General features: G+C 45.4%; 1 protein-coding gene across 2 annotated transcripts in view; it reads right to left on the minus strand.

Annotated features, from left to right (window-relative positions):
* MTHFD1 (methylenetetrahydrofolate dehydrogenase, cyclohydrolase and formyltetrahydrofolate synthetase 1) overlaps positions 1-24,732 on the minus strand; it is a 517,055-nt gene that overhangs the window by 402,251 nt on the left and 90,072 nt on the right. For both annotated transcript variants that reach the window (XM_069638218.1, XM_069638219.1), the window contains exon 8: positions 8,952-9,063. In XM_069638218.1, the coding sequence (XP_069494319.1) occupies positions 8,952-9,063 (112 nt within the window). The remainder of the gene's footprint in view (positions 1-8,951; positions 9,064-24,732) is intronic.

Below are 24,732 nucleotides of genomic sequence, written 5' to 3' on the forward strand. Positions count from 1 at the left end.
AAAGGATTTCTAGCTGCCCTGCTGCTCTCCTGTAGTCCCTCATAGCCGCCCTAGACGGAGTCTCTCCTACTTTGCCTGGCCGCTTCCAACTCAGCTTCCAGTTGTCCTAATGCCTTCATTCGTTTTACGCGGTGGGCAGCTAATGCTATAAGACCCCCCCTGAAAGTGGCCTTGAAGGCGTCCCATCTTACATCCTCCCGGGTATCCTCTTTCCTATTAATAGCAAAGAAAATCTTGATCCTCTCCTCAATTTCCCTCCGAATTTCCAGGTCCCTTAGGAGGGGTCCCGGGAATTTACAACCCCAGAGTCCCTTGTTCCTGTGTCCCATGTCCAGAATAACTGCCACTATTTTATGATCTGCAATCCCTATTGGGCTCGTGCTCACTTCCCGAATCCTACCCACCAGCCCCGCTGAGACCCATATATAATCAATTCTCGACAGATCCGTGGACCCCCAATATGAAGCCTTCCTCCCCCTTCAGCTCCCTCCACGAGAGTGTATATATATATCTATATCTATCTCCCATCAATACTATCTGGCCCCCGGCTCGTTCTTCCAGTACCTTCAGTATTCGCCGCAAAAATTGTTCCTGCCCCGCATTTGGTGCGTACACAACTGCTATCGTGTAGGGGACCTCCTGATATTTCCCCTTTTACCACCAGGTACCTTCCCTCCTTATCCCTTATTACCTCCTCGACTGAATCAAACTGTATTTCTGATGGCCAACGCAACCCCCTTCGATTTGCTTTGACTGGATGCGTGCAGGATCTGGTCAAAACCCTGAAGCTTCAACCTCCCCTGGTCTTTCAGTAACAGGTCGGTTTCCTGCAGCCCCATGAATTCTGGCCCCTCTTTCCTAATAAAAAGCTCCAACTTTTTCCTCTTGAGAGGGGTATTCAGCCCCCTTACATTATGAGTTATCCACTTGAGGGTGTGCTCCCCGTTAAGTGTCCCTTGGCCCGCGCCACAGCCCTATCGCTCTTCATTTGGTTAAGAATCCCATTGCCCAAATTCCGATGCCTCCTCCCCCATCCCACCCTCCACCCCCCCCTTCCACAAAGACGACGATTCGCTCTCATCCACTTTTCCCTCCTAACTCAGGCATTCCAGCCCTGTCCGTTCCCAAAATGTTTGCCTCCCGGTCCCCCTGCATCCCCATCTCTCCCATTATCGGCCCACCACCCCTTCCTACTCAACTTTATGCCTGAGGCTCGTTTAGGTCTCCTTCTCGGAGTGTCTTTTCGTGGCGTTCCTCCCTCTTTCGTACTCTTTTTCCTTTTCTCTCCGACCATTTTCCACTCCCACGGTCTTGTCCTGGCCCAGTTGCTTGAACCCAGAGTGTCCGGGCCTGAAGGGTTCTCCGCCATCTTGATGTGAAGCAAATCCATCCCCTCTTGTACCGAGGTTATGCTTTTCTGGCACCGCTCCCACTCGAAAACTAGGCTAAATGGAAAGGTCCATTTATACCGGATGTCCTTCTCGTTCAGTGTCCCGAGCACCAGACTCATCTGCCTGCTCTTAATAAGAGTGCTGGCCGCCAGGTCCTGGAAAAGCGCAATCTGCTGCCCTTTGAACATGATGGGTTCCCTCTTCCTTGCCTCTCTGAGAACTGCTTCCTTCTGTGCGTATCTGGCAAAGGTAGCCAAAACGTCTCGAGGCCTTGCCGTTTGCCCTTCGACCATCCGCCCACTCGACCCTCTCAGAGTGTCTCACCCAAAATTTCCGCAAATATCTCTTGAACAGTCTTTTTCAAGTCTTTATCAGATATGGATTACGGTAACATTTTAACCCTAATATTGATCCTTCGGGATCTATTTTCCATATCCTCCATCTGGATCTCCAAGTTGCGAGTCGCTGTGTCCAACCTCTTGATAGCTTCACTACTGTCCATATGGTCCTTATCCACCTCTTCAAGGCCCCTTTCAAGGACCTCCGTCCTCTCTCCCAGCTGTCGCATCTCCTGCCTGATCTCCCCCCAGCGCTTCATTTAGGTCTGCCCACATAATCTGGAATTGTTCTTGAAACGTCTTGGCCAGGTTAGTTTGCAGGGCGTGCAGTTCCCCTAGAAATTCCTGCCTTGACAATAGAGACGAGTAGTTTGAGTGTCCAGGGACCATACTCTCTAGTCTCTTCCTGGCTGCCCCCGAATCCATCTTTCAAGGTCTGTGCTGCCCACATAGCATGGAGGGTGCCCAAGTTGTCACCTTGAGGATGGGCTAGTTTACTCCCTTTTCCTTTAGATTTCGTGGCCATCCTCCACCCTCTTGATCTCCAACTCATCCTACTCTGCACCGCGTTTTCTCCTCCTTGGGGGGCGCACTTCTCTCCCCTCCTGCAGAGTGCCACCAGATGTAGGGCAGGGCCTTGCTCTGTCCCCTATATTCTAGTTCTTCCAGTACGCTTCTCAAGCCACTCCCTCCACTTCCAGCACGCTGCACCCTCAGGGGAGTCTCTCCTTACAGGCCCACTCAGGCCTCTACTGCACCCAAAATTGGCCGGTCGTGTTCCTGATTAAGTAGCGGCAATGCTCACCGCTCATCGTGGTCTGGACCCTGACCAAGTGTGACACACAGCCGATCACCTTCATTGTTCTGCTTCTCTTTGTCCTCTCCTCAGGCCCACGGGCCTGGGGCCCCTCTGAAGCCCCGTAGGAAAATTCCTCCGATCCACATGCGCATACCTGCTCCCTGTCTGCAGTGCGTCTCCCCTTCCCCGCTCCCAGGCGGGGGTGCAGAGACAGCGCTCCGTCTGTTTAGCCTACGTTACTGGGTCCTCCTGCCGGGTGTCTATGGTCCTTTATGCGTGCCCCCCCACTGCTCTTCCAGCCCTCCACTCAATGAGGCGTTCCCCGCCGAGTCGAGCGATGCGAAAACTCTGACGGTTCCCCCATCCTGCTCCTGGACCACCTCCTCGCCAGCGACCTTCTCAAGTCCTCTCACTTTCCTCAACTTCGGCCCGCTCAGGACAGCCGCTTCGCCTGCTGCTCCCTGCCCGGGTGTCTCCTCCCCGCTCCTGGCTCTCACCTCCTGCTTTGGTTCGCCTCGGGCGAGATGCCGGTTGTCCGCCCGGCCGAAGACGCCTCCTCGCCTCCCAAACCCCCGCGCCCCTCAGGGCCCCTCACAGCCGGCCTGCACCTGCGACCGCCGCGTCCTTTCTGCAAAACAATACTGTTGGCTGGGCACCCTGCGGCCCTGTTCTCCACACCTGGCTCCAGCAGCGTCCCCGCGGCCCGGGCGACCGTTCTTCGCGCCTCAGGGAGACGCGCCACTCTCCCACTCGGGCAGGTCCTTTTCAACGGGTCTCGCTCTGCTCCACTCGCCTCCTCCTGGCGGGGGCGCGTCCTCCGGGTTTTTCATCCTGCTATTTGTCCAATATATGGGGTGGAGGGCACCTCATATCACTCGGGGGACCGGAGAATGCAGTCAGCACGTCTACTCAGTGCTGGCGGCCATCTTGGAACCCCCATTTACAGTTCATATTGATTCTCACTATCCCGTTTTACTATTGACCATCTAAGAATCTTTTCTTGTAATTTTTTTCCTTAACCATTACCCTCCTACGATTGAAGCCAATCGCTTATTTTTAGGGTCACACAGTCAAGTTATTAGTATTGTTCTATATTTCCAGTCTACAGCCTAAATTTTCACAACTAATAAAAACCATGTAAATACCAAAATAATGTAATTACCATGTTTTCTTTGCCTCAGAAAGACTTAAAACATTGTCCATGTTATAGCATTATGTCCATGTTAAACCAACTGCTTTTGTGTCCATACACGAGGCCCAGGGTTTTCGCCTCGAGCGCATATTACTCATAGACTTAGGAATGTCCCCCGGCTCTCCTTTCCTGTGAAGCTACATAAACAGCGTCTGTTAGCACTTTACACTTCCCTCCCACAGCTTTGCAGGTCAGCATGTGTTCGCCGACCCTAGGGTCTCTTTTATAAATAATGATTGTCCGACAACCTCGCTCTTTCCTGGGAACATAAGCACAAACCCATCTGTACGGACTTTGTTATTCTCTGGAATGTGTATGAAAGGGGATTGTTCCAGGCGCTAGTGCGTCACTCTGTAAAAGATATGTCCTGCTTTTGTTCAAACAGCCCATAAATGGACATCATTATCACTACAGCAACAGGATATGTGTAGCTTGCAAAATTCCCCCCGTGTCAAGTGTGATGAATTAGCTTGTTGTACGACCATACATGTCAAAGGTTATATCTGCATCCTGAAGCGTATTATGACTTGCTTAGATAAGTTATATGAGTGATGACCATTTGCGATGCCCGGCCTTTGTAAAATCTCACCGCAATATCTGGGAATACAGCCAAAAGTGTTCGACAGGAATTTGTATGTTTGGAAATGTCTGGTTCTGAGCCAGGCATAAGACTCAATGTAATCATTTCCCTATAAAAAGCATGCTCACCGTAATACTGACAGCACACACTAGCAGCATCCCTCTGATGCTACGTGTCGGCCCTTCCGCGGAAGCTTTGTTTTATTGCAATAAATGATTGTTAAACTCACTTACGAGTGCGTTTATTTTTGACGGAGACCTCCACCTGGTGAATTTTAGCATTGACTACCATGTCCCTTTATATCTAGTAAAAGTATCGTATCTCCATTTTAGAGTGTTGAAACGCAACCTTCTTTGGCCTTGCCGGAGGAATCCCCATCTTAATACTCAATCTTGGAGTGTGAAGTGTTCCCTTCCATCTCCTTGAGAATGGGTATCGAGGTAGCTCTTCTTAAATCAATCCGGTTACCTTTTCCTTACTATATACACCGAGGCAATGTTGCAAGCAGGTGTCTTAGTTACATGGTACAAAGGTTTCCCCGTGGGTTACAGTGAGCAAAAACCTAGGCATAATGAACAGGAAACAGGTACATGAAGAATTGCGTAAGTCATAACTCATAGAATAGCCAAAAGGTTACAGTGCATAGGTGCAGTGATGGGAGGCAACCGGAATCTAGGAGGCCCCTTGACACAAACAGCATTTTCATGGCTTTCCTGAAGGCTCTGTGCGATTGTGCTCCTGCGATGGTAGGGAGTTCCATTGAGTTGCAGCGATGAAAGGAAAGCTAGAACCTCCTGCGCGCATCCTCAGGGTTTTAGGAATGGTGACCATGTGAGTGTAGGCCGTTCTTGTTGGTCTGTCCGAGAGGGGTTTAGTAAATCTCTGGGAAAGGTACAGGGGGGAAAGTGTTAAGACGTGTGTGATGGTGAGAGTTTTGAAGGTGATGCGTTCCTTGATGGGGAGCCAATCGACTAGTCTCGATTGTAGCAGTGATATGTTCCCTTTTTGAGATGCCGGTAGCGACCCGGAGGGCATTGTTCTGTATGGTCTGGAGTTTATGTTTTTACCAGAAGTGCCTACTAGGAGAGCGTTGCAATAGTCCAACCGGGACCCAATTATAGCCCTTGTTATGGTGAGGCAGTTCTGCTTCGACAAGAAGGGTCTGGCTGCATTGAGCAGTTTTGAATGGTATGCCGCAGCAGATGCAATCATGTTGACCGGTCCTTTTATTTGCCACTTTCAGTGTTCTACTTGCGTCTATTGCTCCCGGTATCGACTCCTCCCCAATTGACCACTATGCCTTCAGTCGGGGGGGGGGGGCATGGGGGTGCCGTGGGGACCGGACAGGAATTTCTTCAAAGAGGCAACTGCAGACTGTCTTGATTTACACACGATTCTTCAGCTCGCCTCAATCTTCCGGCTGAAGGTGGAAGTAGTCAAGAATCTGAGTCTCTGATCTGAACCATCCACACCTACCAAATGTGCAATAGCACCTGGAGCGTTCCAAGTGTCAAATGGGATTACCACAATAAATAATCTCATGCTCAAATAACCAGACATACTCAAAGAATATTGCAAAATACTTTATTATCAGTTCAATAAAGTAAGGAAACCTGGTGAACAAAAAGATTAAAGCGCACACACTCAATGCATTTCAGTTGCACACATTTTTTTTATTTTTTGTTAATCAATTTGATTTTTACAAAAATGAGTAGAAGACAGTTGATGCCGTATAGTTCAAAGAAAAGAACCACGTAATCTAAAGAAAGTCCTTGTAAAAAAAAAAAAAGAAGAAGAAGAATCCGTTGCTGCTTCGTCGTGAACTCTGGGGAAAAAAAAAAAAAACAAACATTCACTTCTGTGTTTGAGTTGTTGGCCGCTTAATTAGAAGGAGCGAGGTGTTCACATATTGGAGGATTTTGAAAGTCGCCAGCAGCCATGATGTTCTGTCGCCCCCCCATCATTTTGTCCCAGCAAGTGTCTTGGTCGTAGTGCATGATCAGAAAAGATTGGTTTCAAATAGATCTAATCTGTTGCGTCCTGGTGCAGGAAAGAAGCAAATGGCGAATGGACTCTTTCACTGGTGGAAGGTTACAGAAGCGACACATTTGTTTTTGACAAACCTCTGATCGCCAGAATTTCATTAATTTATTCCAAACTAAGTCTAGCTTTCAGTAGTGTGTCACAAGCTTGTCTAGATGGAAACTTCTTAATGTAGGGTTGTGATTCATTTAACTTCCCGATGTTGTGGGGAAGATGGCTTATCAGTTTGTTATTAGCGGCTACTTCTTTGGTCCGTATCCAATCGAGGTCTTAGTTTTTTTCGTGATTTTTTACATGATTCGTGTGTAAAGTCTCCTCATCACTTTCAATTGATAGTAACGTGTCTAGATTTGATTTGGTCCAGGAATTGAGCATCTTGCTGTTTCCGCACGTGCTTTCCTTGAGTATCAGATTGTAGATCGACGGCTCTTTGGACATTCTGCACTTTCGAAAGAGCATGAGGGTGTTTATTTTGACTGTTGCTCCCAAGGACATCAGGCTGAATTCCTGTCTAATTGCCACAACTGAGGTGGAATTTGGCAGGCAAAGAACGGATCTCCAAAACAGAGCTTCCAATTTCGGCCAAAGTGACACTGGCAAGTTGGGCATGACGTCCGCGCCGTCAAGTCAACGTTGGCACCACCTTTATTTTATAGAAGTCCAAGACTGGGATCAACGAGAAGCAGACACATTTTCTGTCGATCGCCTTGCCTTGGGCCGCCAACTTTTTTGTTTTTGCTTTCAGACATTCTTGCATGGCCATTTCGTGCCTGGAGCTATCCAAGATCACCCCAAGGTATCTCAACTCGCTCACGTTTTCCACCGAGTGGCCGGGCAACCATAAAGCGACTTTTTCCTTTTTCTTTGTAGACGCCGAGAGGACCATAAATTGTTTTTTTTTCCATTTATCTCCAGATTGTTGTTAGGATATGTACTCCTGAAGATTGTTCAATTGGTGCTGCAGGCCTATAGGAGTGAGGTGAAGGAGGATTAGGTCATCTTCATATAGTAGTCGATTTATAGGAGTTTTGCCCATTTTCGATGGAAAACATCTAACAGGTTGGCCCAAATCTTTAATGTCCCTGATGAAGGCCAAGAAGAGCGCCGGGGCCAAAGGACACCCCTGCTCGACTCCTCTTAGCGTGGGTCTCTCAGATGAGGAGTCCTTGCTGGTTTAGTCGCACTCTCATACTGGTGCCAGTCTAAAGGGCATTGATTGGTTCCAAGAGCGGTCGCGGGCAGTTCCAGGCCTCTAGTTTTGCCCACAATAAAGATCTATCTACTCAGTCAAAGGCCTGGGTTAGGTCAATAAAGGCGATGAAGAGCCTTGGACCCCCCCTCCATAACCCTGCTCTTCAGGGCACTTATCAAGATATTGGCCGTTGTTCCCGTTCTTCTCCGCATGCGTTAGGCTAGGAATAGGCCTCGTCTTGCGGTCCTGAATCACGTGTAAGGAGACCATGATTTTGTCCATTTTGCCCTTCAATTTAATGTTATTTGATTCAATTATATTGGGTGCTACTACTCTCCTTGGCCTCTGGCCACTTGGTTGCTTTCTGCATCTTTAATTGAACAATACTTGTCATTCGCAGATGTTCACTCCTTCACTTAATCTAGGAGAAATCTAGGTCCTGCGTACATAGCACATCCTCTTCAACTCCTTTCGAGCCATGTAGTAACTCATGTTGCGGCACCCTTGCTTCTGAGCCAAACAAATATCCTTTGCTCTTGCCCGAATTTATATTCCAGTGCCTGTCGGCATTACAGCCTGGTTTCCCTTTGAGGCTTCTTGCTTACTATTACACAATGCCGACGTCCATTTTCTTAGCATGGCTGCTTTACTCGTGTTCCATTTCTGACTTTAGCAAGCTTCTATAGCAGTATGACCCAACATTACTCCTATGGAGCACTAAGGTGACAAGCAGTTTACAAATTTAAGGTTAAACTGCTTTAATGTGACCAGGCATTCCCAGCCTGATGACAGGGAATACTCAAACAGCATGTCAATCCATGAAAGATACCAATGCTGAAGAACAGGAGTTACAAGTAAGTAACTTATTGCTTATAAATAGCAATTTAGAAATAAGTAGGCCTTTAAACTACTGTGCATACAGTAGGTTTTTGGGACAGCTAAAGTCGCAAAATCCCAAATTAGCAAAATAGGAAACAATTCTAATTCTCTTTTTACAGTCCCCTTAAGAGTCTGGTACGAGCAGTCATCTTATTTTGAGAGATGGAGTAACTTTTTCCGGGGGCAAAAAAAAAAGTATCAGTTTCCCGACCTCTATTTTTCAACAAGTAAAAATATATTTTCATAAAATAACAAGCATTTTTATTGTAAGCTAAACATTCTTTAGAGCTAGAAATTGCTGTAAATTAAGTGGGAAAGAGACAGTTTTTGCTGCAAGTCTGAACCCATCACCTGTAAAGTGCAGGCGGCATAAACGGTAATGCACGATTTTTCTTTGTTGGGAGCATGGGCCTCATTTAAAAGTAAAGGAGAAAAATTGCCCGGTACCTTGCTCATCTTGTGCCCCAACAATCACCAACATTGAATTACGGTCTAAATGATTATGTGCTTTTTAAACAAAGCAAGCAGCACTCTTACCAGGAACGTGATTGATTCCACAGTCTATGACCACAGCACCAGGCTTTATCCATTCACCCTTCACCATTTCTGCTTTTCCGGCGCCAACCACCAGTATATCTGCTCTCATTACCTGTAAGAGGAATTCATGATTTCTCAATTCATGTATAGAGGCTGGTTTCCTCAGTAGTTAATATGCATGTAATATTGTACCCACACAGAATTGCACTGCTTGAATGAAAAATAAGTGAATATTGGCACATGCAATATATTAAGGGTGGCTGCACAAACTGTGCCTAAGAAGTTGAACATCCAAAAGGGAAGTAGTGGACCCAGAAATTAGAGAAACCCTGTGTTAAGGGAGTTTTCCTAAAGTCCACTTTGGAGGTAAACTTTACAAAACTATCCCAATGGTTGTAGATCCCCCCCCCCCCAACTCTTAGTATCAATCTGTAATACTCATGGAACCTTGGTGGAGTGGCAGAGCAGTCGGGCCCATCATAAGAGGAAGATGTGAGCTGTAGGCAAGTACACTGAACCTAGCTAGTAATGCAATTCAAAGAAACACAAATGTATATTAAAATATAGATTTATATTGACACAAGAGATACTTTTAAATACTTCGTAAATTAAACCAAAACACATTTACTGTATTAATCAGTAATAACACGCATTCACACACAAATATACGGTAGTTGTATTAAGTCAGCATAACCACATAAGATATGGTCTTTTGGAAGGAATACAGTTGTTAGGTAAATACTAGCAGAGCTTAACATTCTAGAAGCAGTTTCTTCACACAGCAAGGCTTTTTAAATCCAAAATGCAACCCTGTCTAAAAGGCAGTTCGGAGAGGCTCAAAATCTTGTAAAGCAGCAGAACGTAATCTCCTGTGGATATTATCTAGTCGTTAGTGTAAGGAAGGCAAGGTATCAAAGTAAGACAGACACGTGATCACAGTTCAAGGGTGTTTAGTGAACTTTTGCAGGGGTGTGAAAAACGCTGATCTAAACAAGATTGGAGCAAGCTACGACCATGAAATACAGTCCTAGTGGAGGCTACTCAAATAAAAAGGGCCTTACTAAAACAGAAAGACAAAAACAAAAAAAATTACTTTAAAAAAAAAAAAAAACTGTTGTGTGTCTGGTGAGAGGCAGAGAGGACAGACTGCCATTGAACCGCTCTACAGTGGATCCCATCTGGACTTCTTGGGACCTGCTTACCTACCTGGTCCGGTCCACTTTCTACTTCTTTGAACTCTTATTCCAGCCTTCATCTATACCACGCATGCGCGGTGTGTCCGGAGTCCACGAGAAACGTCAAGCGGCCACTCCCGTTCACCAAGAGCTCCCCGCAAGGGAGGCATCACGTCAAGCCGTGGATTGAGGAACTAAGGAACAAGTAACTCGCAATCCTATCAGCCCTGCATAGACCCAGGCGAGGATGGCCCCACCTTCTCTGAGCACTGACCAGCATTCAAGGGCAGAAGCTGAGTCAGGGAAACGCTGCCTGAGGAGCAGTAAACCTGTAGCTGAACCCTGGTCTGGAAGGGGTAAGACGTCCGCACCACACATGGATAAATCCTCCCGCTCCCAGGAATATACGGAAACAGATCCGTCCCTGGCTTTGGCCGTGGATGCGCCCCCCAGAACAGTTACCAGCACCATCAGTATCACCCCCTGCTCGGAGTGCTGTGTATACTCCTTGCGAGGGGCTATCTGGTTCAGGCGGGGTCCCGTTAAAACCCACTCCAGATAAATCCGAGACAGTCATCGGGCGGGTCCCGCCCTCGCTGCCTCGAACCTCGGCCCCCGACCCGTCTACCGCCATGGCGAGTGGCGCCTCGCCTGAGGACAGACTCGAGAGTCTGACAGGGCGGGGGGATCCGAACTGATCGAGGCAACGGAGACCCAAAAGAAGTGGCCTCATTTCTCTCCTAGTGCGGGTACGTTTGACCTGGCAAGGCCTCTGCAAAACAATCTCTCTTCGGCACACATGATAACAGCACAGATTCATTGTGGTCCGCAGCCAACCCCTTGCACTATGTCACCAAAAACTACCTTAGATCATTCAATAAAGATTGACTTTACAGACTCAAGACCGGTAGAAGAATCCATAGTAGAGGAATCATTAAACTCAGAAGACAAGGTCTTTAGGACGAACGCTGAAAAGCAGGACGACCAGCACGCCATCGCAGTGAGCCCAGAAAGTGATGGAGAACCTACAAGGACTTTGTCCAACTGCCCACTTCCAAATCCGACTGCAAACTCCCAGCCCAGTGAAAAAAGGAAAACAAAAATCAGCAAAGACACGGCAAACACAAATTTAAAGGGAACTAACTCTAAAGTCAACCTGAAAGCATCAAAGCCAATAGCAAACAGAATCTATATGAAAAAACACTGCAAGGGGGGGGCACTAAATCCACGGGAGGGAATAAATGTCTCAACACCGTTGATTTCCGCCTCCCTAAAAGAATACTTCATCAAGCAACACAAAAGGAAATTTGACCGCGACACAGAATTGTCAGATGCTGAGATCCTGGAGGCAATCTAAGAGACTCACCCCGTGAACAAATCACGTAAAACAGATCGAAGCAGAAGCGCATTTCAGCCTAACCAAAATCTTCACCTCCAAATGCCCAAGTTCAAATGAAGGCACCGGAAACAGTGCCCCCGGATGAGCAAACCGCCACATCCTCTGGGAAACTTACCTCAAAAACAACCCTGCTTAAAACGTACCTCAGAATTGAACATTGAAGATGCAGAAGACCGCGCACCTCCTTGCCCAGGTTCGGGAGCAAATACCTGGACAGGAGCCACTGCAACTTTAACCACCCAAGCCACGATACCAAAAGTCAGAGAATCCACTGGAGAACGATTGGCGTGGACCAAACCACACTTACAAGGGGGCCAAACCACACTTACAAGGGGGGGGGGGCCGAGAAAATCCAGGGGGCCAAGCCCCAGAGCCTCAGGATCCTCTGGTAATTAGGTCACTGGTCAGGCCATTACATGAGCTCATTACCTCACCGGAGAGAACATTCCCGGACCGACACCCTCAGCACCTGGGGCTAACTTGTACGCATACTCTGGTTAAAAATAGACGACTTAGCGAAATTCCTTTGTCTGTTCAAAAGGACTCCCCCCACCCCCAAGTAAAAAACGGACCTACTTTTACTAATGTCAGCAATAACTATTGCACTAGCCCCTTTTGGAAAACTATACGGAGGCAATCAATGACTTTCTAAAAGACAATACTTCAATGATCAATGACTTCTAAACTGATCTTTGTCGAAGGCTACTTAACGGCTCTCGAATCCAAAACTATTAAGCATCATACCCTGCTCGAATCCAAAATCGTCACACTTGGAAGAAAAGTTCAAAAAAAAATTTCCATTGCCATTTCAACCTCAAAGGGCACGCAAACCTGTACAGATCTTACACAGTGTGAACTGGCACCTATCTTCACCAAAACAAACATACGCCCAACTGTATCAAAACCCCCTGCCTCAACAAAGAGGCTGCTAGCAACTGAGGCACAAGACCAGCAACAGACAAATAAACAACACTAGAGGAAGCAATCAGATGAGACTAACGAAGTGAAACAAATAGGTGAAAAATCGTCACATGCCCTGCTCGAACAGACATGTCGTTTACTCAAACAAAATAGCAACTACAGACGAAGGCCCAAACAGGACAAGCACTTCATTTCAAATCCCTCCCAAAACAGTGCGGTCACCCAGAATAGAACGATTCCAGTCCACCAGCAAACTGATGAACTTGTCGTAACACTGGGACCCATCGGAGGCCCTTCCAGAAGCACTGAAAAAATGGAGGCAAAATGACACATACCACTCTCCCTCTGCCGCACACATTTCCACGTGGCACGACTCAAACTCAGTTCAAATTGATGAATCGGATTCACCAGTCCAACGAAAGCTCTCTCTGAGCAGGGCTAGAGGTGAAAAAGCTGAGAAAAAGATGACTAAGCGATCGGCCTCACCAAAGCAAAGGAGGGATCGTGCTAAAATAGCCTACCCCGGTAAGGACCAACCTGTTGGGTGTCATGACCCACGTTTGGACTATTATGCTGCAACATTTGGTGCTGTGGGCTTAGTAAATCCAAGAGGGTGGAAAAGCCCACATTTGCACCAGAATCCTGGACAACCGCGCAGTCTTTGCGCACAACAAAATGGTCGCCTGACCTGCCACCCACCAGTGTGAGCGTGAGGAACTGGAAGCGCCATGGGTAAAAGGTGGTGCCCAATGAAAAACAGCAGGGCCTGTTGGCTCAAAAAGCACTTTGAAATCACCTTTGTTTCTCTGAAATAGAGGCTAAAAATGCCTATTTTAAACATTGCAATATATTCAAAAATCTCACTGAACACCAGCAGACATTTGGCAGAATGTCTTCTTGTGTGCATACTAAATCTGGAAAGAGAAAGAGCCCAAAACAATGTTCATAACAAAACTGGCTGAGCTGTGGATGTCAGCAGCTCAAGTGAAATTGGACTGAAAGACATCTAAATGTTTAAAATAAATGAGTGACCTACTGTTAAGTGTCACATTGTTTGCAACTGTTAAATGTCATAGTTTTGAACTTAGAATCAGCATTCTAGCTGCATGTGTAAAAATTGCAAGTTTGGTTTGAATGTAGAAAACTGGGAACCAAAGTGACATTTGGCTGAAGCCTGGCTTGAAGAGAGTGAATTCTGCCCGGCAACTACCCCCGACAGGAGTTGAAACTTGATCAGCAGCTGTGTTGCCAGGCATGGCTGCATTCTGCTGCCCCTGCCAAAAGGAGATGACACCTCTCTGATTGAATTAGGGGAGGGGCACCTGGGGACTGCAGGAAACTAAACCAAGCACTGTCCTTGGCCCAGGCAAATGTTAAATTAGGGGGGTCGTAAATGGCTTCCTCTTGGAAGGAAACGGGGAGGGGCACTGCATTTGTGAGCAAGCTGAGCTTGGGGGAAGTGGATAAACCAGAAATTCCACCATGTGCTTTGGAAAACCACACCCCTCGGGGCCAGAGCATAATTTTTAAAAGATGGATAATTCATAGTGCAGACTTGTAAAAATGATATAAATATTCTTGTGATTTTTCTGTGCACATTTTAAGAGGTGTTAGGACTCTGTGGTATGTTCTTGGGGATAGTAGCGGAAAAAAGGTTGGTACTTCAAATGTATGCATGTTAAAAATCGGACACTTTATCATCTGAAACCCATATCCCTGGTGCACATTTGTGTAAAATCTAGAAAGGTTTAGAGGTCGTTATCTGGATGAAAAGGGGAGAATTCTGTCATAAGTGGACACGACATCTTACAAAGACAGGGATCGGATGGTTTGGTGCTACAGAAAATATGTTAACTGGACATATAATATTAGAAAAATGGTACATAGATATTCAAACTATTTTAACCTATTGAGAACTGCATCATAGAAATCGTGTCCCTTCTTTTGATTCAAAGCTGCAAACTGTCAACTGTCATTCTGAACTTTAAAATTTCATTTCGAGAATCTACCTTCACAAAATCGTCCGTATCTCCGGAACCGTTTGTCCCACGTGACTAAATTGCTGCGATTTGACATTTTGCTTCATTCCAGCCACGTGTAAAAACATTTGTCTGTTGCTTCCATCACGGAATTCTGTTTTCAACTTGATAACCATCCCTGAATCATTGATAGGGCTGGCCTGAACTGATTTAAAGTATCTCCCACTCACCCTGAACCTCCTAGAGGGAATTAAAATCATTTTAGCATATTTTCCCTTCTTTGCATACCACATTTAAAGTACTTTCCCTGGGTTTAAAATCATCCTTGTGATCTAAACTTGCTAGGGGGCAACTGAATTCGGATTGTACTGCGATTGTATTCTGGAAGACTGTGTTACTTCCATCTCCTTACATTGCGTAGGGGGAGGGAGTGAATTGTCAGAGAAAAGTAATCATTATCTTTTGCTGAAGTCATATCAAATTATTTCTCTGTTGCATTCCGTCCCACCTTGCATTTCCTTGAACCATATAAAGCATTCTCTGCTACCTTAGTCCCCTGTTCTTATTCATCAGTAACCAAGAAGTGTGCCACTGTAGGATTACCTATTGCTGATTACTGTCATATGTCTAAGTGTGATATCAAATAATTTATTATAAAAGTGTGATATATATCTATTGTTTAATTTTTCAAATAAACCTTTTAAATTTGCAAAACAAACTTACTTCTTGGCTCAGGGGGATTCTAAGAGAGGGGTGTTATATAAGGGTTGTCATCCAGAGTACACAAACTGGACATAAAAATATATAAACAAGGGCTTCCCTTGGGCATCCCAGACCAGGCACTGACTTAGTGGGATTGCTTGATTGGAGTCATTTAACAAACCATTACCCAATCACCGGGCCAACACCACAATAACGGACAACAAAGGAAAGACAGGTAGAAATACGATTGATGAAAAATTGAAAGAAACCTGCATCTTCAAGCTCGAACAAATCTCGGGCAAAGAAGGCTACATAGTACTGAACAGAAAAAACGTTTTAAAAACTCTGAGCAAAGTCCGCACTCTTCAACACCTAACTACAGAAGATTTCCAGTCGATTGAACCATACCACAGGGATCATAAAGCCAAGGCCTACTTGCACATAAGGGTCAAAGCCATCCGCGCAATCCCAGACAAAGTTGCCCAAGACCTATATAGCCTGGGTTTTAACCTCTTGGAAATACAGAAGTCACACACTAGCCAAACTGAATCAAAGTAACTAAGAGGAAAACGTCAACAAAGCTGCACTACGTATCTCGAACTGAAGATCTTTACAAACAGAATTGATGGCAACAGTCTAATCCGTCCAGAAAACCGTCACTACAAAATACGCCATACCGAAAGCACTGTAAAAGGCCCATGGAAGTGGCTAACAGACACCTTTGTCCCAAACCAGAGGAGATAGCAGCGACCATCAAGATCCCCTAGTCATCTTAAACAGCTCAAACTACTGTCTGCCAAGAAACAGAGGACGATGGGATCCTGGAATGCTAGCGGGCATAGACACCTGACCCACCCTAGAGGCGTAAACTTGGGGGCTTTCGACATTCTATGCCTCCAAGAAACTTGGCTAGTGGACAAACCCTCCTTGGACGGGTTTTGCGTAGAATTGTCACCGGCATCAAGGGCACTGATGGGTAGACCATCATCAGGCCTCTTGATAGCGATTCGCCCAGGTTCAGGCCTAACTAAGTAAAATAATGGAATCCCATGGAATGCTCGCAATTTTAACTTAATGCTACCATCTAAGCCCACGGTCCAACGCATGGACCACCTCGGACCTGGTCATCATTAACCTATACTGGAACTCCCAAAGAACTACCACCAAAGCATTCTGCAAGTCCGTCGCTAACGCCATTGACACCATCTACATGGACCACGACGTTGCATACATTATCTGTGGCGACGTGAACGCCAAGTGCGTGAATTTAGGCACATCTTCCAATACTTCTTCATTGCGTTCATCAGCCGACGAAAGAGGCCAGGCATGGACCAAATTAATGAAATCCAGAAATTTCCATAATGTGGCCTCCCTTCAAGCTAGCAAGACGCGGATTCCAACATGGGAAAGGCAAGAGTCTTCAGCAACCCTAGACTATATATTCATAACACAGGCCCGGATGCCCTGTATAGCCTCCTTTGAGGTCCAGAGAGAACCAGTGAAAGCAACCACAATCTTCTAATGATGTCTTAGGTGGGGACAAATCCGGAAAAAATAATCTATGTGCCGACAGTGGAACCAAACAAACAGTAAACCTGCATGCGCCCAACATCAAGAAATGTACGAGCAATAAAGGAAAAATTAACCTCAGCACCAGTAACTAAGGCACTCTCGTCTGACACCCAGAGACCTGATTACCTGCCCCTATTGATGGCACATAGGGTCTGTTTCGCCAGAACTAACCAGAAGCCACACTCAAACACACTTTCGACTTAAAGGTCGTTCTCCAACGCCGACAATTGAGAAACCTGAAAAGAACTGCACTGGTCCGGCAAACAGAAGAGGCATGGTCAACATACTACAAGGAAGCAACAACCTATAAATCTTGGATCAAGCACCATAGATCGACTGTATCAGAATCATGCCGAAGCAATGCTGAAAACCCTGGCCACCAACAAAAAAACCGAGAGATTTCTGGAACCTTCTCAAAAGTGTTAAGGGCCAGAAAGCAGCTCCATCTTCAAACTCTGTTTCCGAATCAAACTGGGACAGCTACTTTACAGATCTGTTCCGGCCCCGTCACGTTCGGAAAATACTTTCACACAGCCTAGTCAGGCAGCCTGGGTGTCCTTGACAGATGAAGGAGACATAAGAGCTATAGCAAAACTTAAGTCCTCGAGAGCCCCAGGCCCAGAAGGCTTCACAAACATGGTCTTAAAAAGGTACCCAGAAGAGCGGGCGTCAGTAATCAGTCAAATCTTCGACCAATGTGAAGCTAATCCTGACATGGACAGAAGCTGTAGTCGTCCCTATATACAAAAAAGGCTGCAGAGAAAATCCGGCTAATTACAGGTCTATAGCACTCCTCGACATCATTGGCAAAATGTTTGCAACGCTCCTGCTCTCGCACTTCCAGAAATGGGCAAGAAGATCTCAGGGCGCCGATTTATTACAGACAGGATTTCTAAAGTAAGCCAGCACGGCGGTCACTCTACTGCTCTTGAATATAATAAAATATAAAGTCTGGCGCACCTAAGGTATATCTGGCACTCGTGGACCTGTCGCAGGCCTTTGACAAGGTCGACCGCAGTAAACTGTGGTCCTAATTAAAAACCTGGGAATGCCCTCCAGCAATACTCGAGCCGATAATAGCACTCTACACAAAAACATCCATGCGCGTCCATCCAAGTCAACAAGGACTGCTCTCAGACATCATCCATTCGGAGCGTGGGGTCAAACAAGGCTGCCCCGCTCGCCCCAATGCTGTTCATCGCCTTCCTGGGAGATTTTCAAACCTCAGAACAAAATCAGATCCTTCCCTCCCAAAGTAGGCAAAGTCAGTGTGTCAAGACTGATGTATGCAGATGACCTGATCTTATTGGACCAGACTAAAATTGGGCTTCAACACCAGCTAACGAACCTAGCGAACTACATGAAAAGAAACCACCTCGAAAACAACAAGTCAAAGAGTAGAGTCCTTTTAACTTTTAGAGCTGGCAGAAATGAGGAAGGGAAACCCAGGCAAATCATTGTGAAATTTGCACGGACATCCACCAAAGAAAGAGTGTTCTACATGGCAAGGCAGCAGGATGCACTAATGTGGCAGGGGAAACGTTTTCATGTTTTCCCCGATTTTCCAAAAGAGGTGGCGCTTAAAAGGAAAGCATTTTCTGAAGCCAAGCGCCTGGCTAAGGAACGTGGATTTAAAACAATTCTGATGAGGCCAGCAACTTTGAAACTATTCCTTCAGGATGGTGTAAAGGTTACTGACAACCCTGAACAAGCATGCACTTGGCTTCAACATTTGCCACCTAAAATGTCTTCACCCCCATAGGTTTCGTTTGTCTGTCACCGTTTGGTTATCTCTGTTCTTTGCTTTTACATTTATTGTTCTGAGTTTCAGTTATATTCGTGCTATTTTACTGTTTAAAATACTTATAAAATACTTATAAATATAGATACTGTTTAAAGGCTTTATTTCATTTATACCGTTTAACTGTCAGGATGCAGGCGCGCGCATTTGAATGTGTTCCTTTTTCTCTCCGTATGATTCGTATTATCATTATTGTCATTAGAGGAGAGCACCGTTAGACGTGCCCTTGCGTGACGCTTTCGTAGGCTGAGCGTATGGGAACGTTTTACGATGGATGGCCGTCTGATGTTTTTTCGGCCTGGAGTCTTGGTATGGCAGAGGTGCACTTTCAGCTTGCACGAGGTATTTGGATGGCACAATGGCACGTCGTGGATGTGAGCATAAGGTTGGTTAATATCTTATTGTCTCACTGTGTTACTGAGGAGGGTCTCTTTGTTTTCTTTGTTTTCGCGGGTCACCGCATCCCATGCTATGGGATTCGCGTGATGTTGCAGCACCATCAGGTCACTAGAGGTCCCTTTTTTTTTTTTTTGTGTGTGTGTTTAAGAGAGGGCACGCGCTGCGGGGGTGACGTGCAAGGGGACCTTAATTGGGGTTTCATGAAACAAGATACGAGGCCGGATGGTATTCCAATCTCAGAGACAGATGGGGACATAATCTTACTCCTAAAACGCCAATGCATCTCCACAGGCTACTGCTGATTTTGGGTTTTGAGGCTGTGGTTTGGTCGTTGATTTCCCCGCAATGCCCTCAGCTATTACAAGTTTTCCCCAGTAAAGCTTGTGTACAGGCAGTTGGCATGCATAGCACTGGGGCGTGGGAAACGGTAGAAATAAGTAGGGGCAAAGAAAATACAGGGTGGATTTCCCACTGTGGCACTCCCGCCACGCACAGTGTCTAAACTCAAGTGTTGGCCGTTCAGCAAAAGCCACGAGAAGATTGAACCCTCCCGGAGCCTCGCTGATATGTTGCCGTACCCACGTAATACATCACGGTCTGATTGTGCACTATATCTCGTGTACAGTACTGTCGGATCTAGCGTGACCTGTATTTTTGCGCCTAGTGGTGAGTGCTGTGGCGGAATTGACATGGTTTTGAACTTTTAGTGTGCATCTGTGCCAGACGTTTTCAGATATAATTCATTCTCCTGCATGCTCAATTCAAAACGTTATCAACAGTGCATTCACGTGACATCCTGCCTATAGAGAGCTATGCCCAGATTTCGTAAAGAGCAAGTTAAAGATATTTGATGGTAGTGGTCAGTATGAATCCCTTGATATTGCCAATGTCTGTAGTTTGTATATGTTCATTGTTGAGGCCATTACCTCAAGAAATTTCAAAAGCCTTACTGAATGCACTGTTTGAATTATATGTTTTGCCTACATCTTGGCAGGACCTGCTAAGGGTAAGAGGTGTTTGTTTATGTGATTTAGACGTGGCCATTGTGTTGGTTCTGCCAAGGTGTGGTGCTTATTACTGGGTGCATGAAGATATGCGTAATGATTGATGGAAACCCAGTTGCTGAATAAGCCATCCGATGATAAAAAGTTAGGTTAATTTTATGTTTGCCTCAGTTCTGTGGATAGAATTCAAGTGGGCTTATGTCTGGTTCCTGCATTCTGTGTCTTTGCTGATCTGGTAGGCTTTCTGTACGATTGCAGGATATTGGAAGGGATAGGACATTATGGTCCATTTGGTTAATGTACCTGATATGTACATGGCGTCTATGAAAGAACTATTGCAGTACGCCGGGATGTATGAGTATTACACGTGTTCTCAATTACCAATTACCTCTGCCTTGGTGTATTGGGGCCCTCCATCTTCCTTTTTGGGTCATACATTCTTGTCTCACTGGGGTATTTGGACTTTTTTCCACAATTGTGTCGGGCAGTCGGGTGTGTCTGGTCAACTACGAAAGAGATTACAATGTGAACGGGAGCATAGTACATGACTAGCTAAACGCTATTTTAGGTTGACTTCGGCGGGGGAGAGAACTTGTGGTTCAGGACAGGAAGGTGTGCCTGCTCGACTCGAATGCGGATGAATATGTCTTTTGTGCATAGTAGCTTTCCTGCCATATAGTTCTGTTGGGGTTGACTTGGACTCTTTATTCTGTTGCTGACTGTAGTGGCCATGCTGTAATAATTTGTGGGAGGGGTTAGTCAGAGGATTGGTAATGGTTTATGCTCTGCTTCTTTACTATGGTTGGGTTGTCCATGTTGTACACGGACATTGTGTTATGGTTTTTTATACATTGTGTAGGAATTTTGGGTGGGGGGTGGGGACTTGGGTTTGGAATTTACTGAAAGTTTGGTGTTTTGCGACATTATACCTTTAGTTACCTTGCTGCTGTACCTGTACAGTGTGCCATCTACATGTTACCGTTGTTAGTATATTCTAGTGGTTTACTGCCCCTTCTGGGCATGTGCTTAACCTTTTATCTTTCCTTTCTTTTCTTTTTTCTGTTCTATCTTTCTATTCTGTTCTTTGACTGTAATTGCATATGCTAGAACATGTCTCGTAACTTGAATTGTGCCATGGGTACTAAAATTGTGGATCATCTAAATATTGTCTCGTGGAATGTTAATGGACTCAACAATGTGGTGAAAAGGACTAAAATTCTATCTCACCTGCGTTCAAACTCTTGTGACATTGCATTCCTCCAGGAGACGCATTTGGAAGACCCTGAAGCTGAAAAATTGAAAAGAGGATGGGTAGGGGATACTTACTTCTCGAATTACTCATCTAGCAGAAGAGGGGTTTCTATTCTTATCCGAAAGAATCTGCCTATATCAGTCATCACAAGCAAAGGAGACAAAGAAGGACGGATTATTTGTGTTCTGGTGAGGGTTCAAGGTGTGGACATTCTGCTATGCAATCTATATGCACCAAATTTGGATGATCCGATCTTTTTTCATGAAGTGGCTCAAATGCTTCAAGGTTTTAATATGGACTCGATCGTAGTTGGAGGTGATTTTAATCAGGTCTTGGACTCTGCTTTAGATCGATCAAATGGGGATTGTACTAGAACCCCGCACAGGTGTAGACGTTCCTTGGAGAATTTAATGAGGGAATTCAACTTGGCTGACATCTGGAGGCTGGAACACCCGTCGGACAGAGATTATAGCTTTCATTCACAGTGTCATGACACATATTCTAGAATTGACTTCTTTCTGACCTCTGGTCGGGTGACTTCAAGTTGCTATAATTCATCTATTGGACTTATTGCCCTGTCGGATCACGCACCTGTTTCGTTGCAATTGTCCATACAGTACTCTCTGATTAAATCACCGAGGTGGAGAATGAACTCTTATATACTGAAAAATGACCAGATTAGGCAAGAGGTGGCAGAGGAAATTGACAACTTCATCCAAATTAATAGAACTGCCGATGTTCGAATATCAACAGTCTGGGAAGCACTAAAATGTTTTGTTAGGGGGGTGCTGATTTCTAAAACTGGCAAGGACAAAAAATTGAGAACTAAAGAAATTCAGAGACTCTCTTCTGAAGCGAAGTGCCTAGATGTTCTGTTTGCAGCAAGCAAAGATGAAAATACAAAAAATGAACTGCGAAAAACTAAATATGAACTAAATAAGCTCATTTCAAGCCAGGTTGAATATGCACTGTTTAGACAAAAGATTAACTATTTTGAGAATGGTGAGAAAGCGGGGAAGTTACTGGCACATCGGCTGAAGGTGGCTGACAGCGATCGCTTCATTGCCGCAATCAGAGGTCTTGATAACTCATTGGAGACACAGCAAAAGTCTATTAACAATTCATTCCGTGGCTTCTATGAAAAACTTTACACCTCTGAACTATCCTGTGCAGATGGAGATATTGACAGCTTCCTTGATTCTCATGTTCTCTCTCGTCTGACGGCGGATGAGGCGGCAGGTTTGGAAGGGAAAGTGGAAATGGATGATGTTCAACATGCAATTTCAAGAATGTCAGTGGGTAAATCACCTGGCACTGATGGTCTCCCTAATGAATTTTATAAAGCCCTCCCTGATTCCGCACTACAGCTTCTGTGTGATGTTCTTAATGATGCCTTTGAGTCTGGTTCCCTACCAGATACAATGAGACATGCATTGATTACGGTGCTGAGAAAGAAAGACAGATCTGCTACAAGGTGCGAGAATTATCGGCCGATCAGTCTGATCAACTGTGACTGCAAAATATTGGCCAAAATCCTGGCTGTTCGCCTGAATAAGGTCATTTCGACTCTGGTGCATGAGAACCAGGTAGGTTTTGTCTCTGGTAGGGCAGTGGCGGATAACATGGACGCCTGCTATTGACAATTGAGAAGGGCCATAGTCAACCAGTTGCCAGTGCGGTCATCTCCCTAGATGCTGAAAAGGCATTTGATCGTGTTGAATGGAACTTTTTGTTCGCATGCTTGGGGAAAATGAACTTTGGACACGATTTCCAGCGTTGGGTTAAACTGTTATACAATAATACCTCTGCAAGTGTGCTGACGAATGGACTTATCTCTGATCCATTTGAGCTTCATCGTGGTACAAGGCAGGGTTGCCCTCTTTCACCTCTCTTATTTATTTTATCTATGGAACCACTTGCAGTGAGCTTGCGGGCAGACGTACGTCTTCTACCTGTTATTGGAAATGGTCGGGATAATTTGGTTTGGTTGTATGCTGACGATTTGCTGATTGCCCTGCAAGACCCAGCTGTTGGCATTTCGTATTTAATGCAAGATATTCAATCCTTTTCCTTGGTGTCAGGATATAAGATTAATTGGAGCAAATCAGAGATCCTGCCTGTCAATGGGTTGTGTCAAAGACATACATGTGTTCAGTTTCAATTCAGGTGGTGTGCTGAAAAGTTGAAGTATCTTGGAATATGGATTGGAGCGGATATAGTGAAGTTGCCAGCCATTAATTTTTCTTGGATCCTTCCGATTCTTAGATCGGATTTGGTGAGGTGGAGCCTTTTGAAATTGTCGACCTGGGGCAGAATCAACTGTTTGAAAATGAACCTGGCACCTCGGATAAATTATTTGTTAAGCATGCTCCCAATTAAGATACCTGGAAACATCTTTAAAGAGATCAATAGGATTATGCAGAACTTTATTTGGAATGGGAAACCTCCGAGGCTCGCAATTTGGAAGCTTCAACTCCCATTGAAATTGGGTGGAATGAACTTGCCTAATTTCTCAGACTACCATTTGTCGTTTTCCACTCGTCATTTGTGCAGAGTTATTGACTCTGGAGATGTACAGTCTGAACATTCTGACCTCTTATCCTGGGAATGCAGTGCTGTTTCCCAATTGGACCCGAAAGCGTTGCTGACTACTCAGAAGAACAAATCAAAAAAAGTCAGCTCTCTTACTTCATTCTTGCGAGACTGCTGGTGTGAGCTCTCGAATCGTGTGAGTGCTGACCCATATTTACACCCAGATGCCTCCATATGGAATAATCCAGCCTTGAAATATCAGGGTAAACCTCTGTTTTGGGTGGAATGGTTTGTGGCTGGCATCAAATATATTAGAGATTTGTTTGAGGGGGACAACTGGTTGACGTACGCTCAGCTTGGCCAGATGTATGACATGTCAGAATGCTCGTTTGCTGAATATAGGAAACTGAAGATTATTATTTCAGCTTGTGTTGAGATGCCACAATTGACTGGTCAAAGTCCTGCTTGGACAGCTCTATCTGTATGCTTGAGTGCCTCACACCCTGCTTCTACCATGTATGGAATTATAAAAGCTAATCGGAAGGGTGATCCGAGATTGCCTGCAATTTGGGCGGAGGAATTGGGGGAAGATGTTAACTTCAGATGTTGGCGGAGGTGCTGTGAAAACACTCGTTTGGTAAGTTTGGATTGGTCCCTCAGAGCTTCTCAAACTAAGTTGTTGTTCAGGGCCTATTGGACGCCGGAGAAACTATTCAGGAGACGACTTTTAGACAACAATCTTTGCTGGAAGTGTAAATGTTCGAGAGGATCTCTGAGTCATTTGATTTGGTCGTGTCCCAAGACGATGCAATTCTGGGATAAGGTTCGGGAGAGGTTGAGTCTGGTCTTAGATGTCACAATCCCCATGAATGCTTCATTACTGATTTTGGGTGATGACTCTTCTCTGGAGGAAATTGACTTTGGTAAGAGAGTTTGGTTGCTTCGTGCATGCATGGTTGCTAAAAAATTCATATTGAGGTCATGGAAATCAAGTACTTCATTTAACATTGATGACTGGGTGGAGGAGCTACTTACTGTTTCAACA

The sequence above is a fragment of the Ambystoma mexicanum genome, chromosome 14 (assembly GCF_040938575.1).
Source record: "Ambystoma mexicanum isolate Mex_15411 chromosome 14, UKY_AmexF1_1, whole genome shotgun sequence".
In the NCBI taxonomy this organism is placed as follows: domain Eukaryota; kingdom Metazoa; phylum Chordata; class Amphibia; order Caudata; family Ambystomatidae; genus Ambystoma; species Ambystoma mexicanum.